Source organism: Muscardinus avellanarius (assembly GCF_963383645.1).
Source record: "Muscardinus avellanarius genome assembly, chromosome: 16".
In the NCBI taxonomy this organism is placed as follows: Eukaryota; Metazoa; Chordata; class Mammalia; order Rodentia; family Gliridae; genus Muscardinus; species Muscardinus avellanarius.
In genome coordinates, this window is record NC_137802.1 from 47866457 (window position 1) to 47891365 (window position 24909).

Genomic DNA, 24909 nt, shown 5'->3' on the forward strand with positions numbered 1-24909 from the left:
AGACAGGATTGCAGGTTTGTGGCTCGCCTTAGCAACTTAGTGAGACCCTATTTCAAAATAAAGAAAAAAAATAGGGCTGGGGGTGTAGCTCAGAAGCAAAATGCCTCTGGGTTCAATCTGCAGTTCCACCAAAATTGAGATGAAAATAAAGGCTAATGGGTGATAGTAGAATCATGCCTAAAGAACATTTTAAAAACACTGCTAGGCCGGGCGTGGTGGCGCACGCTTGTAATCCCAGCATTCGGGAGGCTGAGACCTGGAGGATCGCGGTTCGTGGACAGCCTCAGCTAGTGAGGCCCCTTGCAACTCAGTGAGACCCGGTTTCAAAATAAAGAATTAAAAAAATAGGGCAGGGGGTGTAACTCGGAGGTAGAATGCCCCTGGGTTCCATCCCCAGACCCACAAAAAAAAAAAAAAAAAAAAACACTGCTAAGTAATGTCTTACTATATGGAAAAGGAAAAGAGAGCAGATAAATAGGCAAAGGCAAAAATATTATTACTGAAAATTAGGTTTAGTAAAAATTTTTTCTTAGAGACAAACAAACCCAGAAAGTTATCAGGGCCAAACAAGAAAAATTGGAGCCGGGCGTGGTGGCGCAAGCTTGTAATCCCCGCGCTTGGGAGGCAGAGACAGGAGGATCGCGCAGGTTCGAAGCCAGCCGCGCTGGCTTAAGAGACCCTGTTTCCAAATAAAAATATAAATAGAAAAATAGTACTGCTTCAATATGGATTATGTGAAATTAACAGAAATACCATGGCAAGAAGTAGTTCAGTATAAAATTTTTTTTTTTAACATTTATGGTACTGGTAATGAAACCCAGGGGCCTGTAAGCTACACTCTCCGCCTTTTTTTTTTTTTTTGGGGTGGTGGTGGTACTGGGGATGGAACCTAGGGGGCTTCTACCTCTGGGCTACACTCCCAGACCTATTTTTTTATATTTTTATTTGGAAACAGGGTCTCTTAAGCCAGCTAAGGCTGGCTTCGAACCTGCTCGATCCTCCTGTCTCCACCTTGCAAGCGTGGGGATTACAAGTGTGCGCCACCAACTCCAGCTTCCCAGCCTATTTTTTATTCTTGATTTTGAAACAGGGTCTCACTGAATTGCAAAGGGCTTCACTAAGTAGCTGAGGCTGGCCTCAAACCATGGTCCTCTTATCTCAGCCTCCCAAATGTTGGGACTACAAGCGTGCGCCACCACACCCGGCACAGCACATATGTGAATATAGGCAGTACGACACATGGAATTAAACATGAAATTATAGTTCCAAAATTATTTTTCCCTCATCTGTTAGTAAAGTTTTAAACATTCAAAGCAAAAGGCAAGGGTTTATTTTCCTGGACTCTGTGTGTGTGTGTGTGTGTGTGTGTGTGTGTGTGTGTGTGTGTTGCTGGGGACTGAACCTAGGAGGATTCTTCCTCTGAACTACACCCCCAGCCCTGATTTTTCATTCTTTATTTTAGTGAGACAGGGTCTCACTAAATTGCAGAGGGTCTAAGTTGCTGAAGTTGGCTGCTTAGTGACACCCTCTGCAACTTAGTATACTATGTAACTATCATTCAAGAAACTAACCTTAGCCTGGAATCTCACTGAATGATTCATCATCTTTACTAAAGAGGAATCTTTCTTTCTCACCCAAATTAGGATCTTTCCTTCCCCCATTTGCAGCAGTTCTAGAACGGCTCAGAAAGTGTTTTCTACTGAGTAAAAACTGTCCACATGTTCTCAATCAACACAAAGATTTTGAAATATGCTTCAAAGTAGATCTTTTGCTTTATTGACTGATTTACTGATCATGGTATTGGGATTGAACCCAGGTCATTCTACCGCTGAGTTACACCTCTAGCCCTTTTTATTTTGAAACAGGGTCTTGCTAAGTTGCTGAGTCTGGCCCTGAACCTGCACTCCTCCTGTCTCAGCCTTCCAAGTACTGGGATTACAGGAATATGTCACTATGCTTGGCTAAAATAAAAATTTTCTATACTCAGTTATTTTTTGGCACAATGTTCAGCCAAACCTGAAATACTAAGTGGCCAAAATAATGTGCAGCAGGGTGAAGACAAACATATTTGAGCACTTAAAAATATTAAATACCATAGTAACAAGATTTCCAAACCATTGGTGGGCGAGCTCATGTCCCACAACCAGAGCAACCCACTGGCGGGATGAGGAGCAGGAGTTTTTTGGATCAATAAGCAACGCCGTTTCCCTGTATTTAAGAAAAATTTAAAATAATTAAAATATGGCAATGAAAAGGGCATAAATATGTACTATGTTTTTATGCATTTGTAAATGACATGGTTAGGTTAGGCTTTACAGATATCAAGAAAATGCTTTTTTAGCACATACAGAATAGAAAAAGTTCTAGAAAGACTGAAGACTACCCCAACAGAATTCATACAGTAGAAGATCAAAGAAATGTCACAGTTTGTTGTCATCAGTTTGTTGTCTGAAATTTTAGAAATGCTTTGTCTATGAGATTAAGAATGATTATGCTACATAGAGAAGACTTCCTTCCATTAAGTGAGGGGAGCAGCAGGGGAGATGAATTCCACAATTCGAAAAAGAACACTGAGCAGGCTGTCCAACACTTAGTTCATCTAAAAAGGCAACTGAAAGGAGAAGGCAGAAAATTGTTTACAGACCTTGCTTTAAAAATTATACAACCCACATGTTTGTCTTGTGGTGGCAGATGTGTAAAAACTTGGCTAGAAGATATGAAATCAGGGGAGGTTCTTCAAACTGGATAAATAACTATAAAACTACTGAGAGGAAGAAAAGGTACTGAAATGAGAAAGCTCAGCCAAAAATGTATCTAAAAATTCTACTAATACCAGATGCTCACTTTTAAAATCTTACACCCACAGATAGTAGCACTACAGGGGGAAGTCCATCTGTATAGTTGAAATGTGCATGGAACTGGGCGGAGACAGGAAAATTTACCAGAGCCTAAAGCAGAAGCTACTCAACTGTGATTAGGAGTGAAGCCCTTATAAAGTCAGTGCTTGGAAAGATAAGGCAGGTAACAGCATCATTAACATACCTATATGTAACAAGGCCCCAGTTCTCCATGGCACCTTCATAAAATAAATATAAACATTTATTGACATTTATGCATATTTCTTCTTCAAAATCACAAAATTCAAGTAAAGTTATTACAATTCAGCAATAAAATGAAATTTACTTTACCAGCTGCAAAGTCTGCAATAGCAATGAGATCAATTTTAGGTAGAGGATAAGGAACATTGAAGTAGTCTTTATAAAAAGGCAAGGTTTTAGCAGCAACCTATAAAAGTATAAAACAGAACCACCTGATAAACATTTTATTATGATGCATATAGAAATCCACAAAGGAAACCTGTTGCAAGAAATAGTATCTCAAGTAACCAGAAATCAATCCCAGGGAGCCCTTCTTCCAAAGACTAATTTCAAGCTTTGTACACACTGCCCAAACTCTCACCCATTTATAACTCAGTATGAAAATATAAATATAACTAAATTTTTCTCCACCCATTCCCCAGATAAAGAAATTTCAGGTTTATATTCTTTTTCTCAGAGCTGGGGTCTGACCCCACAGTCTTGCGCATGCTAAGGCATGTGTTCTACTTACTGAGCTACACCCCAAAGCCCAGACTTTTATATTCCCTGAATCATTATTTTGTAAAAAGTTAATGCAGCATCAAAATTGGTATTTTCAAAAATACTAACAAAAATAAAACCAAAGTAACACAACAACTTTCAGATTAAATTATAAATAACTGTACTAATAATTGATCAGAAATGTAAATTCCCCAACCTGGAGTTATGGACTGTTGGAACAATCCTCTTCAAGTACATTTACCTCTAACGCAAATTTTCCTTGTTCTGCTTTGCCAACAGGGGTGTAAACACGAACACACACACCATCTTTTGACCTTGTTTCTACAAAGTCATATTCACCCACAACAAATGCCACCAAATATGTAGACATAACAGGTGTGCGGGCAAACTTCACTTCCACTAAATTCTCATCATCAGGGTATGGTTTCCGGTCAATTACATTCTTAAAAACAAAAAGGGAAATTTAAAGAGATTTACATTAATCCTCTACAGAAGACAAGAGCCAAAAACTGTAGACTTGAATGTTTTTCTTTTCTCCTTTCCAGAATGGCTTCTCTATTCATTGTAGTTTTTTTTGTTTGTTTGTTTGTTTGTTTTTGGCGGTACTAAGGATGGAACCCAGAAGCATTCTACCTCCGAGCTACACCCCCAGTCCTATTTTTTACTCTTCATTTTGAAACAGAATCTCACTGAGTTGCAAAGGGCTTCACTAAATAGTAGCTGAGGCTGTCTGCGAACCCCAATCCTCCTGTCTCAGCCTCCCAAATGCTGGGATTACAAGAGTGCACCATCACGCCCGGCTCATTCAATGTTTTTCTGTTATCAAGATCTTTTCTCTTCATAAGTCATCTGATAAATCACTCAAACTAAGATGTTGGGGGCTAAACTGTTAAAATTACTAACATTTCTGAGAGAAAAGAGGAATCTACTTTTCTTGAATACTTATATGGTAGGCATTGATATTTTTCTTTATTATTTTTCTTGTGTGTGTGTGGTACTGGGGATGGAAAGCAGGGGCATTCTACCTCTGAGCTACAGTACTCTAGCCCTAGTTTTTAGTTTGAAACAGAGTCTCACTAAGTTGCTGCAGCTGGTCAGAAACCTGCAAATCTTCCTATCTCAGTGTCCCAAGTACTGGAATTACAAGTGTGCACAATCACACCTAGTGGGATCTTTTTTTACAGTACTGGAGATTGAACCCAGAGGCATTCTACTTCTGCGCTACACCCCCAGTCCTATTTTTTATTCTTTTTTTTTTTTTTTTGGTGGTACTGGGGTTCCTGGAAGCCCTTCTACCTTCGGGCTACACTCCCAGACGTATTTTGACATTTTTATTTGGAAACAGGGTCTCTTAAGCCAGCGAGACTGGCTTCAAACCTGCGCGATCCTCCTGTCTCCGCTTCCCAAGCACGGGGATTACAAGCATGCACCACCATGCGCGGCTTGACTTTTTATTTTTGAAACAGGGTCTCACTGAGTTGCCAAAGGCCTTCCTACTTAGCTGAGGCTGTCCACAAACTGTGATCCTCCAGTCAAAGCCTCCTGAATACTGGGATTACAAGCGTGTGACACCATACGCAGCTCTATTCTTTTATTTTTGAAACAAGGTCTAACTAAGCTGCATAGGGCCTCACTAAGTAGCTGAGGCTGGCCACGAACCTTCAATCTTCCTGTCTCAGCCTCTTAAGTACTGGGATTACAAGCAAGCATGTGTAACCATACCCAGCTGAGCAGGAGGCCTCAAAATTTTTCAAATAAAACAAGGATATGAGAAAACATTATTATTATTATTATTATTATTATTATTATTATTATTATTATTGGCAGGTCTGGGGATGAAATCCAGAGGCATGTGACCTCCGAACTACAGCCCCTGCCCTATTTTTATTTTTTTATTTCTATTTTTTGGTGGTAATGGAGGTGGAACCCAGGGGCCTTCTACCTCTGGGCTACACTCCCAGACCTATTTTATATTTTTTATTTGGAAACAGGGTCTCTTAAGCCAGCGGAGGCTGGCTGCGAACCTGCATGATCCTCCTGTCTCCGCCTCCCAAGCACCGGGATTACAAGCGTGCGCCACCATGCCTGGCTCTTCTTTTATTTTTTGAAACAAGTTCTCACTAAGTTATGGAGGACCTAAGTAGCCGAGGCTGTCCATGAACTGCGATCCTCAGGTCTCAACCTCCCAAATGCTGGAATTACAAGTGTGTGCCACCACGCCTGGCTGAGAAAACAATTATGAATAAAATAATGCCAGCTATGGTGGTACACACTTGTAATCCCAGCATTTGGGAGGACTGAGCCAGGACGATCACATGTTCGTGGCTATCCTCAGTTACTTAGTGAGGCATTCCACAATTTATTGAGACCCTGTTTCAAAAATAAAGAAAAAATAGGACTAAGGGTGTAGCATGGAGGTGGAATGCCCCAGGGTTTCACCCCCAGTAACAGAAAAAGAAAAAAAATATAAAAAATAAAAATATATATAAATATGGAAGCTCCCATTTTATTCTTTATTTTGAAACAGGGTCTCACTAAATTGTGGAGGGCCTCACTAAGTAGCTGAGGCTGTCTGCGAACCGTGATCCTCCAGTCTCAGCCTCCCGAATGCTGGGATTACAAGCGTGCGCCACCACGCCCGGCTGGAAGCTCTCATTTCAAAGGGTACAGATTTCTAGATCTCAAGCAGTCTCTGTACCAGTGATAGTTGAGCAAATTGGTGAAAAAATTTCTACTTTTACTTTCAGAATCCCTAACTTCTTTGGTGTTCTCTTTCTTTTTCCTATTTAAGCTCTCAAATTCCCCAAATTCTATCTTACTTTCAAGGAACAGATCTCTAAAACATTCGCTCATACTAAAATGTAAGTGAATTTCACCTTAATATATTAGAGTCCTCTTAGAATATTTAAGAAGAGAATGACATTCTACCTATGGAATGCTCTTAAGTGGGCCAAGTTCCCCAGAATCAGAATATAGGTTACCGGCTATTACACATCTTAGACAAGGTAATCCTGACCACACACTTCAAGTGGTGAATGCTGAGATCAACGACACCAGTGAAAAGAGCATATCTGAAGAACACAATCAGCCAAAACCTAAATGCAATTATTATACAGTTGTATCTTTTGGGATTTTTTTGCTTTTTTTTGTGGGTTGGTCATGAAACCCAGAGGTATTTGACCTCTGAACTACACCCCCCTGCCCAATTTTTTATTCTTTATTTTGAAACAGGGTCTCACTGAATTGCGGAGGACCTAAGTAGCTGAGGCTGTTGGCGAACTGTGATCCTCCGGTCTCAGCCTCCCTAATGCTGGGATTACGAGCGTGCGCCACCAAACCTGGCTATCTTTTGGAATTTAAAAAGAAAGTCAGTATCTTTCCCTTACAGGTAATAGTTACTAAACTTGTCACTTATTTATGTCTCTAAATTAAAAGAAGTACATAATCTTGTTAATATATTTAACAAGGACTTTCTTCCACAGAAAGAATCCTCACACACACACCAAAAAAAAAAAAAAAAGAGAGAGAGAGAGAAAGAAGGCTTAATGAAAATAAAGGAAACTATTACTGGGGTTCCTATTATATACAAAGTACTGTGCTAGAGGAGGTTTCATGTTATTCCATCCAAACAACAAATTAAGTATATTAAAGCTCATTAAAAATTTAAATAGACTTATAAACATATACATACCATATTTGATAAAGCTACTCTGTCTTTAGGAACAACCAATGAAATATCAAAAGTTGCTTTGATGGCAGGTTCATCCCAGCAAGGAAAAGCCCTCCGGGCATCAGTAGCCTAAAATAAGAATATAAAATATAAGTATCACAAAATTAGCCCAATAAGGTATTTCATGAAGCAACCATCATTTCTCTATAATTTGTTCATGTGTTTGATTAAAAATTTACCTCCATGCCAGGCATGCTTGTGCATGCTTGTAATCCCAGCATTCAGGAGGAGGAGACAGGAGGATCATGGTTCACAGCAAGACTCAGCTACTTAATGAGATCCTTTGCAACTCAGGCCTTGTTTCAAAATCAAGAATACAAAACACAGGGGTGTAGCTCGGAGGTAAAATGCCCCTGGGTTCCATCCCCAGTACCACAAAATTAAATAAATAAATAAATAAATAAATAAATAATTTACCTTCTACTCTGCTCAGAGTTCCATACTAACCACAAAGAAAATACTTAAATATATATGGAACCCAGGGGCATTCTAACTCTGAGCTACACCCCCTGCCCTATTTTTTATTCTTTATTTTAAAATAGGTCTCAATGAGTTGCAAATGACCTAAGTAGCTGGGGGTGTCTGCGAAATGCGATCCTCCTGTCTCAGCCTCCTAAATTGCTGGGATTACAAGCATGTACCACCACACCCAGCTTTAATGCTAATAATTTCATCAATAATGTCAACAGAACACAGAATGGAATAGTCAATAGTATGCTATAAGAACTCAGAGTTGGGAAAATATGATAGCCTGCCCTCTAACTTTTATTTTAAAATAAAAATATTCAAGCCAGGTATAGTAGTGCATGCTTGTAGTCCCAATACTTGGGAGGATGAGACAAGAGGATCATAGATGCAAGACCAGCCTCAGCAACTTATTGAGGCTCTCAGCAACCTCGTGAGATCCTGTTTCCAAGAAAGAAGTAAAACCAGGCTGAGGGATACAGCTGGAGACAGAATGCTGCTGATTTCAATCCCCAGTACCAAAATAAAATATTATCAATCTTGCTAAGTTGCTGAGGGCATTAAATTAAATTGCCAAGACTGGCTAGGAATCTGCGATCCTCCTGTCTTAGCCTCCCAAATACAGGATTACAGGCATAAGCCACCACACCTAGCAAACTCTTCTCTCTCTCTTTTTTTTTAAATAGGTTCACTCTTCTTTAAAAACAAAAAAAGAAGCCGGGTGTGGTGGTGCACGCTTGTAATCCCCTTGCTTGGGAGGCATAGACAGGAGGATCGCACAAGTTCGAAGCCAGCTGCATGTGCCGGCTTAGGAGACCCTGTTTCCAAATAAAAATGTAAAAATAGGGGCTTCCAGGAACCCCAGTACCACCAAAAAAAAACCAAAAAAGGAAGCTGGACCTGGTGGTGCACACTTGTAATCTCATTACTTGGGAGGCTGAGAATGGAGTTACACAGGTTAAAGGGCAGCATCAACAAGTTGTGAAACTCATCAGTCTAGCAAGACTGTTTCCAAATAAAAATAAAAAATAGGGTTGATGGTGTAGCTTGGAAGTAGAATGCCCCTGGGTTCAATCCCTAGTACCACAAAAGAAAAAATATAAATTAAAAAAAAAAAAAGAGTAAGGTGTGATGGCACACACACTGGGGTGTGGGGTTGAGACAGGAGGATCACAGTTGGAGGCCAGTCACAGCAATTTAATGAGGCCCTCAGCAGCTTAGCAAGACCCTGTTTCAAACTGGGCGTGGTGCCGCATGTTTGTAATCCCAGCATTTGGGAGGCTGAGATAGGAGGATGGTGATTTGCAGATAGTCTCAGCTACTTAGGCCCTTTGCAACTTGTTGAGACCCTGTTTCAAAATAAAGAATAAAAAATAGGAGCCAGGCATGGTGGTGCACACTTGTAATCCCAGCATTAGGGAGGCTGAGACAGGAGGATCACGGTTCGAGGACGGCCTCAACTACTCCTTAATGAGGCCCTTTGCAACTCAGCGAGACCTTGTTTCAAAATAAAGAGTAAAAAATAGGGCTGGGAGTATAGCTTGGAGGTACAGTGCTTCTGGGTTCCACCCCCAGAATATCGCAAACCACAAAGGGCTGGGAGTATAGCTCAGAGTTAGAATGTCCATGTGTTCCATTTCCAGTGCCTACCAAAAAAAAGAGGCTGTGGATTCAATCCTCACTACTCAAACAAATAAATAAAAATATGTAGAGGAGGAGGGAGCACCTATTTCTTCTTCTCCTTCTTCTTTTTTTTTTTTTTTTTTTTTTTTTTTTGGTGGTACTAGGGGTGGAACCCAGAGGCTTTCTACCTCCAAGCTATACTCCCAGACCCATTTTATATTTTATTTTATTTCCAAATTTAAAAAGTATGAAAATAGGTCTGGGAGTGTAGCCCAGAGATAGAAGGGTTTCCAGGAACCCCAGTACCACACAAAATAAATAAATAAATAATCCCAAATCGGCCAGGTGTGGTGATGCTACGCTTGTAATCCCAGCATTCTGGAGGCTGAGATCAGAGGATCGCTGTTCGCGGACAGCCTCAGCTACTTAGTGAGGCCCTCTGCAACTCAGTGAGATCCTGTTTCAAAATAAAGAATAAATAATAAAGCAGAGGGTATAACTCGGGAGGTAGAATGCCCCTGGGTTACATCCCTAGAATCGCCAAAAAAGAAAAAAAAAATCCCAAATGAGGTGTGAAAGACTTTGGAACATTATTTATAAATTTTTGAAAGGAAAAAATTGTAAGTTAATTTTATTATTCCTATAGTTGAACAAATTTGGCTTGTTACTCATTGTTGCAAGGAGAACCCATACCAAAGTGTAAAAGTCTAAGGACCTATTATATAATTTTGGATGAGTGATTTGGGGGAAGGTCTAAAGTAGTAGAGATTCAGTCTAGATTTGCTGCTGTCAGAAAGGAGGGGCAGAAGCCCGGTGTGGTGGCACAAGCCTGTAATTTTGGCTACTCAAAGAGGCTAAGACATGAGGATCACAAGTTCAAGGCCGGCCTGGGCAAACTTAGTGAGACCCTGTCTCAAGATTAAGGGGGGAAGGGGGCTGGGTATTCAGTGACTGAATGAATGCACCTGGGTCTAATTCTAGGATGGAGTAAGGAAGGGAGAGTAGGAGGGGGGTAATTCCAACAAGTAATATTTTTAAAAATTTCTTATCTATAAGGAAGACAAACTAGAGCAAGTGTAAAATTAAAATGGATAAAAAAGTAGTACTTGCTCATAAAAAGAGAAATGGAGATGTTATTTTTCAACAGCATAATGATTTTATTTTTGTCTGTGCAAGAGAAAATTACGTGGTGTCCTTGTTTTGTCTCGCTTTATTTTATTATTTGGTGGTACTGGGGTTCCTGGAGGCCCTTCTACCTCCAGGCTACACTCCCAGACCCATTTTTTATATTTTTATTTGGAAACAGGGTCTCTTAAGCCAGCGAGACTGGCTTTGAATTTGCACAATCCTTCTGTCTCTGCCTCCCAAGCATGGGGATTACAAGCGTGAACCACCACGCCCGGCCTTCGCTTTATTTTTTTATTTTTTTTTTTTTATTTTTGTGGTACTTGGGGGTAGAACCCAGGGACTTTCTACCTCCGGGCTACACTCCCAGCCCTATTTTATAATTTATTTGGAAACAGGGTCTCACTAAGTTGCTGAAAGCCTCACTAAGTAGCTAAGGCTGGCTTCAAACCTGTGCGAACCTCCTGCTCAGCCTCCCAAATGCTGGGATTACTAGTGTGAGCCACCACGCCCGTCTGTCTCACTTTACCACTGTCTCAGAATACCCATATCTGAGATATCTGGTACTCTGTGATATTGTTTATGTCCAACAGGAGAATAATTGAGCAGCTGTGAGCGCCAGGACAACTTCTAAAGGTCAGTTTAGAGTTGCTCTTTTTTTTCTTGTCTTTCATCAGAACTATATACCTAGTAAAAATGGCCATGTTTGTAAAGGCAAATAAAAGTGTTCCAGATATACAAAAGCTCAGGAATTAAACCACATACATACATATCTTTTTTTTTTAAGAATAGTCTAGAGACATATTCCAGCCTACATTCCAGAATGAAGTGTTCAAAAGGGTGAGAAACAGGCACTAAAATCAGTCAAACACAGGATTAAGCCTAAATAGTTGTGGCAAATGTTATTTTAAAGTGGAAGGTAGCCAGGCATTGTGGTACACACTTGTAATTCCAGCATTTGGGAGGCTGATACAAGAGGAGGGTTTGCGGACAGCCTCAGCTACTACTTAGGCCCTTTGCAACTCAGTGAGACTGTTGCAAAATAAAGAATAAAAAAATAGGGCTGGGGTAAACTCAGAAGTACAATGCCACTGGGTTTTATCCCTAGTACCGAAGGAAAAGAAAAAAAAAGAAGGTAAGATATGTGTGGTGCAGCCCGACATGGTGGTACATGCCTGTAATCCCAGCTTTTGAGAGACTGAGACAGGAAGATTGCAGTTTGTGGCCAGCCTACGCTACTTAGTGAGGCCTTCTGCAATTCAGTAAGACTCTGTTTCAAAATAAAGAATAAAAAATAGGGCCAGGGGAGGTAGAATGCCCCTGGGTTCCATCTCCGGTTCTGCAAAAAAAAAAAAAAGAAAAAAAGAAAAAGAAGAGAAAAAAAAAAAGAAAAAAGATAGCCGGGCGTGGTGGCGCACACTTGTAATCCCCTAATCCCTCACTTGGGAGGCTGAGACAGGAGGATTGCAAGGTTCAAAGCCAGCCTCAGCTACTTAATGAGGCTCTCAGCAACTTACTGAGACCCTGTTTCCAAATTAAAAAAAAAAAAAAAGGTCTGGGAGTATAGCCCAGAGGTAGAAAGCCTCTGGGTTCTACCCCTAGTACCACAAAAAAAAAAAAAAAAAAAAAAAAAAAAAGTGTGTGGTGACCCATGCTTATAATCCCAGTACTTGGGAAGCTGAGACAGGAGGATTGCAAGTTCATGCCCCACCTCAGTTACTTAGTGAGGGCCTGGTTCAATTCCAAGTTCCACACATATACAAAATAAATAAACAAAAAATACAAATAAAACACAGATACTAGCCGGGCGTGGTGGCGTACACTTGTAATCCCCGGGCTTGGGAGGCGGAAACAGGAGGATCGCGCAGGTTCGAAGCCAGCCGCTCTGGCTTAAGAGACCTTGTTTCCAAATTTAAAAAAAAAAAAAAAGGTATAAAAATAGGTCTGGGAGTATAGCCCGGAGGTAGAAGGGTTTCCAGGAACCCCAGTACCACCAAAAAAAAAAAACAGAAAAAACAAAAACACAGATACTATATAGTAAGATGAACAAAAGAAATATCAAAGAAGCAAAAGAGCCAGATGTACTGGCACAAGCCTATAATCTAGCTACTTGAGAGGCTAAGGCAAGGAGGATCACAAGTTTGGGGCCAGCCTGGGGATTTAGTGAAACCCTGTCATAAAATGAAATAAAATGATAAATAAATATAAGATACATGGGAATGTAGCAGTAGTAGAGCATCCTGGGTTAAATCCCCAGTACCACACACAAACAAGGAGAAGCAGCAATAGCCAAGGAACACCATGAAACACCTAATAGTACACTAGAAAAGAAAAAGAAAAAAACTAAAGGGATAATTACACACACACACACACACACACACACACACACACACACACACACTCTTTTTTTTTTTTTTGGTACTTGGGACTAAAATCAGGGCATTCTACCTCTGAATTACATCCTCAGACCTTTTTACCTTTTTATTTTGCTTTTGGAACCAAGTCTTGCTAGGTTGCTTAGGCTGGCCTTGAACTTGCAATCCTGTCTCAGCCTCCCAAGTACTGGGATTACAGGCATGTGCCATCACACCTGGCTAAAAGTATGATTTTTCTTTTGTGTGTGTATGAGTGTGTGTGTGTGTGTGTGTGTGTGTGTGTGTGTGTGTGTGTACAGGGGACTAACTCCAGGAATATTCTAGCTCCAAGCTATAACCCAGCTCTATTTTTTATTCTTTATTTTGAAAGAGGGTCTCACTAATTTGCAGAGGGACCCATTAAGTAGTTGAGGATGGCCACAAACCTGAGATCCTCCTTTCTCAGACTCCCAAGTACTGGGATTATAAGTGTGCACCACCACGCCCGGCACAGAATTACTTTAATTAAGAAAGGTACACAGCATAAAAGCAATTCAGGTATTGAAATTCTACTACCTGAATGTATATGTGCATGTGTGTGTGTACCTGTTTAAAATCATTCCCTAACCCATACCCTTAGTTCCCTTATCTTTCTAGACAATGGCTGAATATAAAAATAAAAAGATTTTTTTAAGCTAGGGATTGAACACAAAGGCATTCCACTTCTGAGCTACATCCTCAGCCCTAATTTTTATTTTATTTATTTATTTTTATTTTTGCAGGTTTGGGGATGGAACCCAGGAGCATTTGACCTCCAAGCTATACCCCCTGCCCTATTTTTTTTATTCTTTATTTTGAAACAGGGTCTCACTAAGTTGTAAGCGTGTACCACTATGCCCGGCCTTTTTTTTTTTTTTTTAAAACAGGGTCTCACTAAGTTGTGGAGGGTCTCACTAAGTTGCTGACCACGAATCTGCAATCCTCTTGTCTGAGCCTCCCAAGAACTGGGATTACAAGCATGAACCACCACATCTAGCTAAAATAAAAATTTTAAGCCAGGCATGGTGGGGCATGCTGGTAATCCCAGCACTTGGGAGGCAGAGACAGGAGGATCGCACAGTTTCAAAGCCAGTCTCAGCTAATTAGTGAGGCTCTTAGCAACTTAGCGAGACCCTGTTTCAGAATAAAATATAAAATAGGTCTGTGAGTATAGCTCAGAGGTAGAAAAGCCCCTGGGTTCCACCCCCAGTACCACAAAAAGAAAAAAAAAATCTAAAATCATGAATAGAAATATGGTCAAAAGCACCCAGTGTGAAATAATCCACTTAATAAAATTTTTTTTTAAATTTTTTTCAGTTCTGGGGATGGAACCCAGGGGCATTAGACCTCTGAGCTACACCCCTGCCTTATTTTTTAACTTTGAAACAGGGTCTCACTAAGTTGGGGAGGGCCTCACTAAGTAGCTGAGGCTGTCTGCGAACCACCATCCTCTGGTCTCAGCCTCCCGAATGCTGGGATTATAAGCATGTGCCACCACGCCTGGCAAAAATCAAATTTTTAAAATGCTTAATAATTCTAATATGTTAGAGAAGAAAAACACATACCTCAAACTGTGTTACAGCAGCATAGCGTACCTCTCCAGAAGGGGTAGTATATTTACTTCTATAGAAACCTTTCATTTTGTCATTCAATTCTCCAACAAAATCTATCTTTAAGGTTCCTGTACCTGTGATTGAAGATAAATAAAAACCACTTTTATGGAGATGTTAAGTACAATTATCAACAATATGTCTTTAAGATACTGCATCCAGATGGCTATTCACAATGTTCAAATCATTCTTTCCTTTCTCAAATACTACTGCTGGCATTGGAGAGAACAGCTTATTTACTGAAATAAATGCAAACTAATCCTAAAATAGCCCTTCAAGTTATGTTCAGGGTGACTGTTTAGAAAGTTCTTCTTTTATTTATTTTTTTCAGTACTAGGAGGTTGAACCCAGAGACACTTTAACTAAGCTACATTCCCAGACTTTTTTTTTTTAATTTTTTATTTTTAAACAAAGTCTCATTACATTGCCCATGCTGATCTTGAGTTTATGAACCTCCTGCTTCCACCTCTCAAATGACTGGGATTACAGGCATGCACCACCATACTTGGCTGAAAGTTCTTTAATTTTATTAATCTGGTCTCAAATTATCAAACATGAAGATTGGAACAAGAATGGAACAATTTATTATTATTAAATGCCTGCTATTATACATGGGGCTTAAAAATATTTGAGACTATAAACTTGGAAATAGATATTATCTCCATTTTTTCAGGTGAGGAAATTGAAGAAGTTAAATAACTTGTCAAGGGCCATATAATTAAATAAGCAGCAAGAATGAGATAAAATGTCTTAACCCAAAATTCAAGCTATCAGTTACACCATCTGGAATTGGTCATTTTCGATAACTTCATCCTATCTATCATTAAAGATAAACACTATCCATCCCATCCAAATGGAACAGTGATTGCATATCTGTGTAAGGAAATATAGGGAAGACCACTGATTTAAAACACCGGGTGTGATAGCACACACCTGTATTCCCAGTACTTGGGGGCTGAGACAGGAGGTTCATAAGTTTGAAGACAGCCAGATGAAGTAATAAGACTCTCATCAACTTAGTGAGACCCTTTGAAACAAAGTGAAAATAAAATAAGGCTAGGGGTGTAGCTCACAAGTAAAATGCTCCTGGGTTCAATTTCGAGTATCACACACACACAAAAAGGGCATAAAACAAACTCATTGATAACTCAATTATTTGAACTATAATATTAAGAAATATATTTAGTAAGACCCTATTTCAAAAATAAAAAGAGGGCTGAGGGAGCTGGCTATGTTGGCACACGCCTGTAATCCCAGTACTTGGGAGGCTGAGACAGGAGGATTGAGGTTTGAGACCAGCCTCAGCAACTTAGTGAGACCTTGTTTCAAAATAAAAAATAAAACAGGGCTAGGGTTATAGTTCAGAGGTAGAATGACCCTGATTCAATCCCCAGAACCACACACACATAAAAAGAAAAGAAAAAAATACATTTAATTAACAAGTTATTAAATGCAAATGAAAATGCAACATAAATATGTATTCCATGTTGTTTAAGAGAAAAATCAATTTAGACCAACTGTTTTTGTACTTTTGTTGTTGTTTTTGTGGTACAGGGGAAATAGGGGCACGGCCCTATTTTTTATCCTTTTTTTGGGGGGGAGGTGTGGGGGGGATACTAGGGGTGGAACCCAAAGGCTTTTCTACCTCCGGGCCATACTCCCAGACCTATTTTATATTTTATTTGGAAACAGGATCTCACTAAGTTGCAGAGGGCCTCACTAAATAGCTGTGTCTGGCCGAGAATCTGTAATCCTCCTGTCTCAGCCTCCCAAGTACTGGGATCAAAATCATGTGCCACCATGCCTGGCTTATTTTTTTTTTTTAATAACAGAAAAAAGGTAATTATTATATAGTAGTCATCTGATAAATATAGAAACATGAAAAACAATTATCTCATTCTACATCTTACAAATCAAGTCAGAAAACTCAGAAAAATGTTCACTTCGACTGTTTTAAAGCTCCTTTTTTTTCTGGTGGCACTAGGAGCATTCTACTTCCAAGTTATACCTTCAGCCCTATATTATTTTTATTTGGAAACAGGGTCTTGTTAGGTTGAGAGTCTCACTACTTGCAGAGCCTGTCCTTAAACTTGCAGTCCTCCTGTCTCAGCCTCCCAAGTACTGGGATCACAAGCATGCACTACCATGCTCAGCTAACGCTCCTATTTATAATAAGATCTAGAGCCTGGCAGTTTATAAAAAACATAAAGATACGGTATAATTTTAAACAATTAGCTAATCGTGCCAAACTTTCACATTCTAATATTTCATACTATCATTCTGGAATGCTGTAAAGTGATGACATTTGATATTGGTCAAATATTCTTGCCTTTCTCTCTTAGTATTTTCTTTTGGATGATCTTAAAGTCACATTCTCATCTTCTAACACTGAATTTGCTTTGTGGAGAGGTCCCAAATCATGAAGAGTACAAGTTTAGACAGTAAGTGAATGATAAACTGCCAACTGATTTTATACAAAAACAAAGCATGTCTGAAGTAAAATGAGTTTTTTTCTTTCTTTTCTTTTTTTTTTTTTTTCCTTCCGGCTCTGGGGATGGAACCCAGGGGCATTCTACCTCCGAGCTACATCCCCTGCTGTATTTTTTATTCTTTATTTTGAAACCGGGTCTCACTGAGTTGCAGAGGGCCTCACTAAGTAGCTGAGGCTGTCCTCGAACTGCGATCCTCCTGTCTCAGCCTCCCGAATGCTGGGATTACAAGCATGTGCTACCACACCCGGCTAAAGTGAGTTTCTTAGGTACTACAAAGTGATTCTGAAAGTTAAAATCTTTAGACCTTTGCTGCAAAGTCATCACTAAAGAAAGTATACCCATCTTAATGTAATCATGCTAGAAAACAACAATTATAACTCAAGTGAAGCTCAAATGAATAGATATCTATGATGGTTATTTAAAGAAAGAAACCTAGACATTTGTGACTATCTAAAGGGACAATTAATACATTTTTTCAGGTGCTAGGGTTGAACCCAAGGCCTTGGACAGGTTATACAGGCACTCTACCACTGAGCCTGAAAACATAATTTTTCCCTAGAGAGAATAATAAATTGGGACAATAAATATGTATACAGTAAGAGAATCTATAGGAATTTTTAATAATTAAAACTAAAAAATTTATAAATAATACAGAATTCTGAGGAAAAGTTTTAAAGATGTTTATTCCCTATTTTCTTTAGGAATTCAGTGAATTTTTATTTTTATAAAAACAGATGTATTTTCATTAATAAAGTCTGCAAGAAAGACCTAATAAATTGTAAACGCCCACTACCTTTAATAGGAGTTGTTTGATGGAATTTAATGTTAAAATTCCAGAAGTGGAACTAGCCAGTCTATTTTCACTAGGTCGACTGTGATGATGTTTCTAGTATAATTCATATTTCACAGTAAATCTACTTTCAACTTTTCCAATTTGGAACAAAAGTGGATTTAAAACTTGTAACTAAATAAGAAAGGCTGCTTACACTTTTACTCGGTTTTAAATCTCCAAGGCCATCAAATCATAACAAGATATTGACAGTGACCACTTCCAAAAAGTGGCATACTAAACAAAATACAAAGTATTGGAAAGGGTTATTACCTGAAATTCAAACAAAACACAAGTTAAAGTTTTTAAAAAATCATTAATAAATTTAATTAGTGTCACATTATACAATAGTAATTACAAAGTACTACAGTAGAAATTTAGGGCAAGTAGGAGAAAAAAAGACTTTTCGACAAGTTTCACTTATCAAATTTATACTATAATGAATTGATTGCCAATCAATCTAACTTCATACCTACTCTCACACATAAGCAAATTAGGGAGGCCCTCACAACTTAGCAAGAGCCTATTTCAAAACAAAAAATAAAGCAGGGCTAGGGGTGTAGCTCAAAGGTAGAATGCCCCTGGGCTTAATACCCAGTACCATGAAGAAAGAAAAAAGAAAAAAAAAAGCTAAGAACAACTTGTTTTTCTCCACATAAATGCTCCTCTACAGGACTCTTAACTATTGGTTCTCAGGTTGTTAGATCTTAAAATGATTATGGTAACTTAACCACCATTCTAAAAGGTGCCTTTTTTCTTTCTTTTTTTTTTTTTTAAGGTACTGGAGATCGAAGCCAAGAGTGTTCTACCACTGAGCTACATCCAAGCCCTCCTTATTATTTTGAGACAGGATCTTGCTAAGTGCAGAGGCTGGAGTTGGACTTGCGAACCTTCTGCCTCAGACTCTGGAATCATTAGGATAACAGGCGTGCAACATGGTGCTGCACAAAAAGATATTTTATTTAGTTCTATGACAGTTTGCGTGATTAATGTTAAACAGAAAAACTGCTAATGTCATTATATGTTCAATATTTATTCCATTAGCCAATTGAACACTTCTGTATTCTGTTAAAATCTGAAAAAATAATAATTTTTTTTTTTGTGTGTGTGTGGTACTGGGGATTGAACACAGGGGCATTCTACCTCTGAGCTACACCCCCAGCCCTATTTTTTTTCTTTATTTTGAAACAGGGTCTCACTAAGTTGCAGAAGTCCTCACTAAGTAGCTGAGGCTGGCCGTGAACTGGTGATCCTTCCGTCTCAGCCTCCCAAGAACTGGGATTACAAGTATGTGCTACCATGCCTGGCAAAAACTATTTTATTTATTTAATTGTAAATATTTGGAGCCAGGCATGGCGAAGCATGCTTGAAATACCAGAACTTGAGAGGCTGAGACAGGAGGATCGCAGGTTTCAAGTCAGCCTCAGCTATTTAGTAAGGCCCTCTCCAACTCAGTGAGACCCTGTTTCAAAATAAAGAATAGCTAAGTGTGCAAGCTTGTAATCCCTGTACTTGGGAGGCTGAGACAGGAGGATCACATAGGTTTGAAGCCAGCCTCAGCTACTTAGTGAGGCTCTCAGCTACTTAGTGAGACCCTGTTTCCAAACAAAACAGAAAACAGGTCTGGGAATGTAGCCCAGTGGTAGAAAGTCCCTGGGTTCCATACCCAGTACACCTCCAAAAAAATTAATAAAAAAAGAAATAATAAAGAATAAAATATAGGGCTGGGGGATTTAGTTAAGAGGTAGAATACCCCTGGGTTCCATTCCCAGTACTGGAAGAGAAAAAAAAAAAGTTAAGTACTTATGGGGTAAGAATGTCTTTTTTTTTTTTTTTTTTTTTGGTACAGCAGGGGATTGAACCCTGGGGCAGTCTACCTCTGGGAGGGCTACCTTCTAGCCCTTATTTAAAAATAAAATCCTGTTATCTTGCTGGGGCTGTTCTTAAACCTACAATCTTCCTACTTCAGCCTCCCAGCTAAAAATTCTTAAAGCAAATGATGACTGGGTAACTGACCCAAAGAACTCTGATCAAACTTAAAGGCCAATAATTTTCAAATAGATATTAATATATTCAATAACTCAACAGTCACATCTGCTGTATTTCCTATTCTAATATTTATATCAGTTACTTGTTATATTAGCTAAAAATCATTATATTACCTAAAAATCTCAGAAAATATATTGAATTACATGGTCATAATCTGTCTTTTCTAATTTCCCAGCACTGAGAATGGAATCCAGGTACAATCTACCTCTGAGCTATATTCCTAGGCCAATTTTTATTCTTTACTTTGATCAGGGTCTTACTAAGTTGCATAGGGCCTCACTAAGTAGCTGAAGCTGGCTGTGAACCTGCAATCCTCCTGTCTCTGTTTCCCAAGTACTGAGATTATAAGCGTGTGCCACTACCACATGCAATAACCTTTCTTGTTTCTATTATTATTTGAAAGGGCTTTACCATTTAGCATGCATGCTGTGTTCTTATTGAGAATGATGAAGGTCCTATTAAATACTGATAATAGCTGGGCATGGTGGCGCACGCTTGTAATCTCCGAGCTTGGGAGGCTGAGACAGGACAATCGCACAGGTTCAAAGCCAGCCTCAGCTACTTAGTGAGACCCTGTTTCCAAATAAAATATAAAATAGGTCTGGGAGTATAGCCCAGAGGTAGAAAGTCCCTGAGTTCCACACCCAGTACCACCAAAATAAATAAATAAATAAATACTGATAATAAATGGCCTTATATAGTATATGTGTGTGCATGTGTATAAACACATATATTTATTTAAGGGGAAAAAGGAGGTACAGAATATTACACACGGCATGAAAACTTCTGTATTCTCTTTGTTTTGGTATTGGATATCAAAGCCAGGAGAATTCTACCTCTGAGCTACACCTCCAAGTACAAACATTTTATTTTTATTTTGAAATAGAGTCTTCCTAAGTTGCTGAGGGTCTTGCTAAGTTGCTGAGAATAGCCTCAAACTTGAGATCCTCCTGTTTCAGCCTCCCAAGGTCACCACTGCACCTGGATGGCTTGTGTTCTTAAAATATATGTACAAGCCAGGCATGGTGGCGCACGCTTGTAATCCCCGTGCTTGGGAGGCTGAGACAGGAGGATCGCACAGGTTTGAAGCCAGCCTCAGCTACTTAGTGAGGCTCTCGGCTACTTAGTGAGACCCTGTTTCCAAATAAAGTGTATAATAAGCTGGGGGTATTGGCGCACGCTTGTAATCCCAGCATTCGGGAGGCTAAGACCGGATGATCGTGGTTTGCGGATAGCCTCAGCTACTTAGTGAGGCCCTCCGCAACTTTGTGAGATCCTGTTTCAAAATAAAGAAAAAAATAGGGAAGTGGGTGTAGCTCGCAGGTGGAATGCATCTGGGTTCCATTCCCAGACCTTTAAAAAAAAAAAAGTATAAAATAGGCCTGGGAGTATAGTCCAGAGGTAGAAAAGCCCCTGGGTTCTACCCCTAGTACCACCAAAAATAAATAAATAAATAAATAAATAAATAAATAAATAAATAAATAAATAAATAAATAAATAAATGTTAAAAATAAGATACATGTACATAAATGCTTACAAAAACATAGTATGGAGCTGGGCGTGGTGGCACACGCTTGTAATCCCAGCATTTGGGAGGCTGAGACAGGAGGATCCCAGGTTCGCTGACAGCCTCAGCTACTTAGTGAGGTCCTCTGCAACTCAATGAGACCTTGTTTCAAAATAAAGAATTAAAAAATAGGGCTGGAGGGTGTAGCTTGAAGGTAGAATGCCCCTGGGTTCCATCCCCAGTATTTTTATTTTTTACGGGTCTAGGGATGGAACCAAGGGTCATTCGCCCTCCGAGCTACACCCCCTGCCCTATTTTTTATTCTTTATTTTGAAACCAGGTCTCACTGAGTTGCAGAGGGCCTCACTAAGTAGCTGAGGTTGTCCACGAACTGCGATCCTCCAGGTCTCAGCCTCCCGAATGCTGGGATTACAAGCGTGTGCCATCACACCCAGCTCCATCCCCAGTATTTAAAAACAAAAACAAAACATAGTATTGTCCAGGTGTCATGGCTCACACTTGTATCCCCAGTATCTGGGAGGCTAAGACAACACAGGTTTGCAGCCAGCTTCAACTTACTTAGTGAGGACCTCCAAAACTTAGCGAGAACCTGTTTTAAAATAAACAATAAAAAATAGGGCTGAGGGTGTAGCTCGGAAGTACGAAGGTAGAATGCCCCTGGGTTTTATCCTCAATACCACAAAAAAAAAATTAAGAATAATAGTAATAACAACAACAACAACAACAACAACAATAGGGCTGGGTGTATATCTTGGAGACAGAATGCTCCTGGGCTCAATCCCCAGTACCACAAAAACAAACAAAGAAAAAAATGGTAAAACTATTTTTGAGAGAGAGCGATAGCACAAGCGAGAGCATGCAAGATTTTTTCTTTTTAAACTGGGGCTTAAACCCAGGGGCCTTCTATCTCCAACCTTCACCCCCAACCTTCTTTATTTTTTGTTTTTGCAAAAGATTCTCTGAGCCAGGCATGGTGGCACACACTTTTAATCCCAGTACTTGGGAGGCTGAGACTAGAGGATTGCAGTTTCGAAGCTAGCCTCGGCAACTTAGTGAGACTCTGTTTCCAAAATAATAAAATAAAAAGGGCTGGGGATATAGCTTGGAGGTCAAATGCTCTTGGGTTCAATATCCAGTAATACACACACACAAGCACGCACGCACGCACACAAAACACGAGGGTCTCACTAAATTGCTGAGGCTGGCCTCAAACCTGAGATCCTCCTGTCTCAGCCTCCCAAGTACTGGAACTATAGACATGCATCATGACATCCCGCTGTTTCCTTTTGAATGATGCTGAGAGAAAAAGAATGGAATGGCAAACAAAATTTCACTATACAGCATTTAAATTTCAAACTATAAATATACATCTATTTTTTGGGGGGAGGGGGGGCATTACTGAGGCTGTAACCCAGGGGCATCATGATACCTCTGAGCTCCATCCCTAGCCCTATGTTTTATTTTTTATTTATTTTTTATTTTTGGTGGTACTGGGGGTAGAACCCAGGGGCTTTCTACCTCCGGGCTATACTTCCAGACCTTTTTTATATTTTATTTGGAAACAGGGTCTCACTAAGTTGCTGAGAGCCTCACTAAGTAGCCGAGGCTGGCTTCGAACCTGTGCAATTCTCCTGTCTCAGCCTCCCAAGGGCAGGGATTACAAGCATGCGCCACCACACCCGGCTCCTAGCCCTATTTTTTAGTCTTTTTTTATTTTTATTTTTGTGAAACAGGGTCTCCTGAGTTGTGAAGGGCCTCACTAAGTAGCTGAGGCTGTCCACGAACTCCAATTCTCCGGTCTCAGCCTTCCGAATGCTGGGATTACAAGCATGTGCCACCATGCCCAGCTACAAGCATCATTTTTAAAACATTTAATTAAAAAAGAAAAAACAGCTGGTGTGATGGTACATACTTGTAATCTCAGTACTTGAGAGGCTAAGTCATGAGGATGACAAGTTCAGGGCTAGTATCTACAACTTAAGCCCTTAAGAATTTAGGGAGACCCTGTTTAAAAAAATAAAAAATAAAACCAGGCGTGGTGGCGCCCGCTTGTAATCCCAGCATTCGGGAGGCTGAGACGGGAGGATCCCGGTTTGTGGACAGCCTCAGCTACTTAGTGAGGCCCTCTACAATTTAGTGAGACACTGTTTCAAAATAAAGAATAAAAAATAGGGCAGGGGGTGTAGCTCATAGGTCAAATGCCCCTGGGTTCCATCCCCAAACCCACTAAATATATATATAAAATATGGCTGAGGATGTGGCTTGGAAGTAGAATGCCCCTGAATTCAATTTTGAATGCCACAAAAGAACAAAATGTAAAAAGTACTATGTAAGAGTTATAAGTACAAACTTTTGAAGTCAGGCATGGTGGTTCATTCCTGTAATCCCAGTACTTGAAAGGCTAAGACAGGAGGATCACAGGTACCTCAACAATACAGTGAGACACTGCTTCAAAATAAAAGTTAAATTAGGGCTGGGGATGCTTTGGGAGTAGAATGCCATGTTCAGTCCCCACTACCATAAAAAAAAAAGTACAGACTTCTTTGGGTTTAAATCTCAGCTCTGCCACTTACTACCTGTTTGATCTTGCTCGGAGAAGTTATTTAGGTTTATTTATTTTACATTTGTTCCTTGGTTTCTTATCTATAAAGTAGAGAGAATAGATTCTATATCAAAAGATTGTCGATGCCGGGCGTGGTGGCGCACGCTTGTAATCCCCACGTTTGGGAGGCAGAGACAGGAGGATCGCGCAGGTTCGAAGCCAGCCCCGCGCGCGCTGGCTTAGGAGACCCTGTTTCCAAATAAAAATGTAAAAATAGGTCTGGGAGTGTAGTCCGGAGATAGAAGGGCTTCCAGGAACCCCAGTACCACCAAAATAAATAAATAAATAAATTTAAAAAAAAGACTGTTGAAAGGATTCAATAAGCCCCCCCACCCTAGGGATGGAAGCCAGGGGCATTCTACCTCTGAGCTACACCCCCAGCCTTAATTTTTATTCTTTATTTTGAAACAGGGTCTCAGTTGCAAAGAGCCTTACTAAGAAGCTGAGGCTTTCCGTGAACCACGATCCTCTGGTCTCTGCCCCCGGATGCTGGGATTACAAGCATGCGCCACCATGCCCGACTAGGATTCAATAAGTTACTTATCTTTTTTGTGACTTGTAGGGTACTGGGGATTGAACCCAAGGGCATTCTACCTCTGAGCTACACCCCCATCCCTATTTTATTTTTATTTGGAAACAGGGTCTCACTAGGTTGATGAGAGCCTTCACTACTTGCTTAGACTGTTCTTAAACCTGCTATCCTCCTCCCTCAGCCTCCCAAGTACTATGATTAAAAGGGTGCACCACCATGCTCAGCTATTCACTTATCTTTTTAAGAGGCAGGGTTTCAGCCTGGCATGGTGGCACATGCCTGTAATCCCAGTACTTGGGAAGCTGAGACAGAAGGATCACATGTTCATGACC

At 39.9% G+C, this 24909-nt stretch overlaps 1 protein-coding gene across 2 annotated transcripts in view; it reads right to left on the reverse strand.

Annotated features, from left to right (window-relative positions):
- Window positions 1-24909, reverse strand: part of NPEPPS (aminopeptidase puromycin sensitive) — a gene marked incomplete at both ends in the record, with an annotated part of 127421 nt that overhangs the window by 37974 nt on the left and 64538 nt on the right. For both annotated transcript variants that reach the window (XM_080712325.1, XM_080712324.1), the window contains 6 exons: window positions 2094-2208; window positions 3043-3076; window positions 3189-3285; window positions 3841-4041; window positions 7291-7398; window positions 14501-14622. In XM_080712325.1, the coding sequence (XP_080568451.1) occupies window positions 2094-2208; window positions 3043-3076; window positions 3189-3285; window positions 3841-4041; window positions 7291-7398; window positions 14501-14622 (677 nt within the window). The remainder of the gene's footprint in view (window positions 1-2093; window positions 2209-3042; window positions 3077-3188; window positions 3286-3840; window positions 4042-7290; window positions 7399-14500; window positions 14623-24909) is intronic.